The sequence below is a fragment of the Pterocles gutturalis genome, unplaced genomic scaffold (assembly GCF_000699245.1).
Source record: "Pterocles gutturalis isolate BGI_N339 unplaced genomic scaffold, ASM69924v1 scaffold31655, whole genome shotgun sequence".
Taxonomy (NCBI): domain Eukaryota; kingdom Metazoa; phylum Chordata; class Aves; order Pterocliformes; family Pteroclidae; genus Pterocles; species Pterocles gutturalis.
Window position 1 is genome coordinate 4,609 of NW_010141857.1, and position 6,682 is coordinate 11,290.

The 6,682-nt window shown below is 47.5% G+C and overlaps 1 protein-coding gene across 1 annotated transcript in view; it reads right to left on the reverse strand.

Moving 5' to 3' along the window:
• Positions 1 to 980: 980 nt before the first annotated feature.
• GLCE (glucuronic acid epimerase) overlaps positions 981 to 6,682 on the reverse strand; it is a gene marked incomplete at its 5' end in the record, with an annotated part of 7,622 nt that continues 1,920 nt past the window's right edge. The window contains 2 exons of the mRNA XM_010084182.1: positions 981 to 2,005; positions 4,572 to 4,817. Coding sequence (XP_010082484.1) covers positions 981 to 2,005; positions 4,572 to 4,817 — 1,271 coding nt within the window. The remainder of the gene's footprint in view (positions 2,006 to 4,571; positions 4,818 to 6,682) is intronic.

A 6,682-nucleotide genomic window follows, 5' to 3' on the forward strand; every position in this document is an offset into this window, starting at 1 on the left:
AGGTGAAACTGGTGTTAAAGCACAGGTGGAGCTGGAAAGCCCTCTGGCGTGATGTTGATTTTTAAAATGCTTGATACAGTCAAGCAGATTAAAAATGAAACTCACCATAGGAAAAACTTAATTCCTGTTGCATTTCCTGCAAGCTCCAGGTCACACACAGGGATTCAAGACAAGTCTCCCATAGAATGAAGATGCCAAAGCTTAGAGACACCTCTCAGATGTAATAAAAAAATACAGTACAAAACATGGGGCTCCACGACAAGAGATCCCAGCTACCAGGGAGGAGGTGGCACCAAACCTGACGGGCGATGGTAAGCTGGGCTTTACAAAGCCAGGGTGGCACGGGTGCAGGCTTTGCGCGAGCCCCACCGAGTTGTGCTTATGTGACGTGACTGCGAAGCCCGCACACCGTCTGTAAAGAAACCTACAGCTCAAGGATCTCCACACAGAGAATTAAAAAAAAAAAAAAAAAAGCATATTTTTCACCACAATAAAAGAATTGGTATAAAAAACCCGAACTTTAAAAAGATATACCATCCGCTACCCGGGCTACAGGTAAATACACACCGACGGCGTTACCCCAAAGCTGTTCCAACACACACGCCCAGAACTCCATTTCAAGAGGCCACAGACTAACTTTTCAGGCAAGTGCTGGACTTCAGAGACCTGTATGGCTTCTGCAAATATTTTCCTACAAAAAGGAAAAAAAAAAAAAACAAAACAAAAAACACCAAACCAAAACCAACAACCCAAAAACCATCCCCACACTCAGGGGTTTTGCTTCGTGCAGATAATTTCGCTGTGGAGCACTAAGGACAAGTGAAGTTCCCGAATCCTACCCATCAGACCCAAATATTTTCACACTGGAATGCAATGATTTTTTTTAAGGATCACTTCTTTGAAACGTAAAAAATTCAGGATGCAACCTCTGAAACCGTCCGTCCGGGAGGCAGCGGGGCCGAGGGGTTTGGTCGTCAGCTCTAGTTGTGCTTTGCCCGCCCGCCTCGCAGGTAACTCTTCCACCTCTTGACGAACTCTTTGAAGATGGGCGAGTCGTCGATGGTGCTGAGGAGCTGGAGCTGGTTGATGTGGGTGGTGTGATAGTCCCAGCGGGCCAGGTTGGGAGCCGTGCCCAGCATGAAGTGCCGAAGGTCGTAGATGGTCCCTGAGCCCGTGTCGTAGAGGGGAAGCATGGCCTTCAGGGACTCCATGCCCCGCTCGTAGAGGATCCGCGCCTCCTTCCCCAGCTTCTCCCCGGCTGTTTCTTTCAAGTCATAGAGCCCGATTAAGGAGTACATGAACCCGTTGAGCACGAAGGAGCTGGGCGAGGTGGGGTACTCCTCGTACCAGTCGTGCCGGTTCATGAAGACGGCTTTCACCCCGCGCTGCTCTGACGGCAGCTTGTAGGGCGCCGTGGCCCGCAGAGCCGAGCTGAGGAACGCCTGCTCCTTGGTCAGCAGGTACGCCCGCACCAGCGTGGAGATGGCCTGGCCCTGCGCCATGGCCGAGTACCAACCCGGGTCCAAGGATTTAAATCCTTCCCCCAGCTTCCTCGTCACCATGATGGGCCAGCCGCCCCGCTCGTCCTGGTTCCTCACCAGCCAGTTGCTGGCAGCAAAAAAAGCCGCCATGTGAGCGGTGGCCGAGATGGTGACGTTATCAAGGAAGCCTCTGCCCTTCGCTACCAACCTCACCACTCTCTTGGGCATGATTTTGGTTTGCTTCACGGCTTTCGTGTTGGAGAGGCCGACGCCTTTGCGCAGGTCGGTGACCAGGTCCCTGGTGAGGGTGCTCCAGCTAGTCCTGGGACCGATGCCGTAGAAGATGTCTCGGTCCTTAAAAGCAATGAGCTGGGTGTTGGAGACGTAGTGCACGGTGAAGAGCTGGTTCTTCTCCGTCGTCTCGAGAACCACGGAAATGCTCCCATTCGTGACGAATTTGAGATCAAAAGAAATAATAAAATCTCTGCTGTTCCCAAGCTGCAGGGAGACCCCCTCGGTATTTTCTGCAAAACAAACCAGAAAAGCCGTGCTCAGTGGTAAAGCACTCATTGCTCCAAAACATTTAAACCACCAAGTGCAGCTTCCAGAGGTAACCCCTCTTACCAGGCGGGATCCAAAAGCTTTTAGGGCAGCCCATCAATAATTCAATCATTCTTTCTGCGCACTACCATGTATTATTTAATTAAGCATAAAAGTAAATCCGCCAGCAAAGGCTGAGCCCCGCAGCACCGGGGAGAACTCGTTTGCATCTCGCATTAAGAGGCTGCAGCACTTTGCTGCGGAGCAGAAGTGCCAGGGGCTGGATCGATGGTTTTATCAGATGCTTCTGGTACCTGATGGATGGAGGAGTCCAACAGGCACCAGCAGGGTCTGGGGTAAGGGAAAGGACCACCAACAGGGGGGTTGGACTGCTGCCTGCTGCTTTTCCGGCAGGAAGGAACGGCAGGCAGCTCTTCCTACAGGATGGGGCACAGCAGCCAACCTGCAAGAACGTAGATGCTGCGTGATTTTCCTCTTCTGTAATTCAAAACATTAACCAACAACCAGCCTTTTGTTCCAAACTGAAAATTACACTTGGCAGAAAAGACACCAAAAACATGGAGCTGCTCGAGCAGTCGCGTTTCTGCATAAAGCTCCGCTTTCAGGGAAAAAAATAATTAAAAAAAACAAGCGGGGAGCGCCGAGAAGCAGGTATTTAGGATCCCCCTGGGACTAATAATTAAATCTGCGACTTTTTTCTCTCCTAACCTGACAGTTCCAAAAACCAGTGCACTGATTAGCATAATAGGGGGAAAAAAAGAAAATAATATAGAAAGACTAATGTGTTAAAAGTATTTATTAACCTCTCCATTGGCAAAACTCAGTCTAATTAAAAAAAAATATTAAAGAAAGCTCCTAGGCAATACCATATAATGAAATCCAGTGTTCTCTCGCAGGCTAGATTTTAAAATGTAAAATCAACTCCTCCCTAAAAACCCATACAAGAAGATCAAAGGGCTAATTAGTTTGTAAGGCTGTGTGCAAATCCGGCAGCTTTGAAGGCACGGAGGGATGATAAACACTTAAAGGCAGTCGTCTTAAATCAACGGCTTTCTATAAAATAGAATTCTCCCATGTGAGGCAATTGTTTCTTTTCTGCTACTTCTCAAGGTGTGCCATACTCTATAAATGTTTCTGCACTCAACCAGTGAGTTCTGCTCTGCCTTCCCCGCACAGCAGCGGCTTCTCCCCGTCTCCCAAACCCATCCACGGCATTTTGCATCAAGACCGTTTCCACGCCTTGCGCTGGAAGGTGCTCTTGTACGGGCCCTTTTGACTGAATGTCATGTTTTCCAGTCTGTTCAAGTCAAAGCTTCACTCCTTTGAGTTTTGGAGATCAGCATCTGCTTTGGGAGAAGAAACCGAGCACTTTGTTACACAATATTTTGCTCTGATGAAAAAAAAATCTAATTAAAAACCCCTCCCTCGCAGTTCCTGTCAAGTAAGTTTTATGGTTCCTTGTAAATAAATGCTTGTGTGATAACGAAGTGAATTATAATAGAGGGGGAAAAAAAAGAGCTTTAAGAAGCGAAGGAGAACGAAAGGCTGCCCGTTGTTTGCACTGCCTTAAGCGCCTCTAAATCCATTACTTAAGGCCATCCAAGAGGAGTGGATGCATGCCGTGGCCTTCGAGCCCCGCAGATTACTCTGCCATCAATAAGGGATGAGGAGAGAATACATAACAGATCTTTTAGCCTCTCCTCTCCCCCTATTTATCTACTACAAAGACACAAGAGTGTTCGACAATTTTTCCCCTAGAGACCCAAGCCTAAGGTGCCAACTGAAAATTACTTCATTGTCTTTTTAAGTAATGGACTCATTAATTCTAATGGGTATTGATTGAGGAAAAATACATTATGTCCTTATTAATGAGCCTGTCCCAGCACACAGGAACCCCTTGCATGAAATAATGAATCTCCCTGCTAAGCACAAAACAGCACACGGTAAATTGAGGAGATGGCAACAAAATGCACCTCGCACATCTGCGGGTGAAGGAGAGACCCGTATCCTGCCCCAGATCTCCACCAGCCTCTCCCAGTCCTCCTCCAGTTTTCCAAGAGCTGCATCCCAGTGAGGAGAGATTCAGGGTCCAACCAGAGAGCCGCACGTGCTACGCTTGCTCCAGGCTGAAAATAGACCTTATCTATCATCTGTCAACATCTGCTTATCACACGTCAGTGCTATTTCCCAGCCTTCACAACTGGTTCCTAGTTTTTTTTCACTTCTATTTTGAGACAGAAGCTGAAAAGCTCAGGAAACGTGACTGTAGCTTCTCATGGCTCTCCACGCATCCATCCAACCCTTTTTTCATTAAAATAATGTTGAAAAAGCAGCGATGGAGAGAAAACAGAAAGAAAGAAAAACGCCAGAGGTACAGAAACGAGATGACATTCTCAGGTGAGACCTTAAGGATGTAGAAGTCACACAGGATAAATGAAAACACATGAATCCCAGCAAGTCAAAGCTCCCCTGATGCCATCCGTGCACATTAAGAGGTGGCTTAGCTGCCACATGTTTAGGATAACCCACCTGGAGCGACAAACTGTTTGACACTAGTGAACCTGGCTTTATCAGGCACTGTGGACAGAGAGCAGCCTTTTGGCACCGTCCAGTCCCCGGCCCTGCCGCTTTTGTCCTTCTCTTCGGCCGTTTCGTACACCTCGACGTGAGGCGGTTTCTCCGTCAGGTTTTTGCTGTAGTGACTCAAGCCGTACTGTGCGATCTGGATGGGGTAGAAATAGCCTTGAGGTCCCCACTGCGTGGATAATGGCACACCTACAAGAGAGGAAGAAAATGAGTATTTTATCGGCACGTTTTCAAAAAACAGCGTTTGCAGCTCTGCACACTCCTCCTCCATACCCCATCACTTCTTCACTTCTGGTAAATGATATTTCCAGGCTCCACCATGAGTTAGACTTGAGGAAAGTCCTGTTCAAGGAGTGAATTGCTCCCATTTATACCAGGGTCCGTGACCAGTCAAAACTAAGCAGATTTGAGCAGCAGAGAAGTCCTTATCACAGTCTTCCACACATTCTCATTTAATTATTTACTGAAGCACCATGCTTACTTTAAAATACATTTAAACCACCCTAACAGATTTTTTTCCTCCCTCCCCCAGAGACCACTAAATCTCCAAACGATGTTACATCTAACACAATCCCTTTAACGTCACATAAATCTTTGCAAATTAAGTGTACACGCTATTACTCGATTTTGCTAAGAGTTATTTGATGCTAAAAGAACAATTTACCCAGCATCTGCAACTCTGCCCCAATGACCTCGTCTCCCCAAGAGGATTCCCGGCTCAGCCTGGAGCGATGCCTGCAGACCCCAGCCAGGCTCTCCGCGCCGTACCAGCAGAACATGCCCCAGTTCTTCCACCCAAAGCTGTCCCTTGTCTCCAGAGCTCCTGCTCCAGCCCAGCCATCCCTGGGATTAACCCTCTGCACACACTCCCTGTCCCAAAGCTGCTTGCCTCACAGGAGAGCAACTTCTCACTCCTAATGTAGGGTTAGGGGGATTTTAGAATTAAAGCACCGACCAGAAGAACCCTCTGGAGCACGTCCTTGTTAGAGGACAAATGCAGGAAGAGCACAGAGAACATCCTCTAGCCCGGTGCATTGCATTTCACATGCAGAACCCGCTGAATGAGCTCAGCCAGTGTCACAGAGCCGCGCTCGATATAAAACTTCCACCCTCCGTTACGATCGTTAGCAGAGAGCCCTGCCGAGCCCCGGGCTCTCCTCTGCCTGCCCTTCACCAGCTCCCAGGAGCCGCAGCCGCGGGTTTTGGGTGGAAAAACCCCACACCATAAACTGCCTATTCCATCCCCAGCTGCGTGGGAACTGAAAACAAACCCTGCGGAGGAGAGTTGTCGATACACCCACCTCCCTCAGGAAGCAAAACACACGATACTTCAGATCAGGATAAACCCAGGATTCTCCTAAAGTCCTGAATTTTCTTTGGAACAGATTCCCGACCTCTAAATATGAATCCAAAGGGGGAATATATCCTTGTGACCCTCTTGCAGGAAACCAAGGCTATTTAGCACTGTAAGCCTTTGCACGCACGTAAGACAAGAAAAGGAAGCTGAAAATACACGAGTTGGCACTTGCACCATTTTCCCCTTGGCAATGTCAAGCTCAGGAACCAATTTCTTCTGAAATCCAGTACAATGAAAAGATGACTTAAACTAAATGTAGAAAGATACATTTTCCTGCATATTTTGGTGCTTTGTGTTACTAATATTACTGATGGAGATGTGATGGCTTACTGCTGCCTAAAGAGAAAACCATCACGGGAAATATTTAAATGCTGTGTATTATCTCAGCTCCTGGAAGCCAGCTCGCCTGTTAATGCTGAACATTTTCAGTTAAGGGCGCATTCATTGAGACTGAAAGATGCAAAAAAAAAAAAAAAAAAAAAAGAAATCTGCTGCAAGAGCTTTACTTGAAATGTATACAAAATGACAAGATTAAATTCTCCAGGTTGTAGGATGTAACAACACAGTAACCTTGCAGAAAGAGAGAAGGTGAAAATGTAACACAAGGTTTTTTAAATCGTGCAGCAATAGAACCATCTGCAGGGCTGGAGTGACGCAACGCAAGAGCCTGAAAGTGCCTGAGAACAGACAGACAACA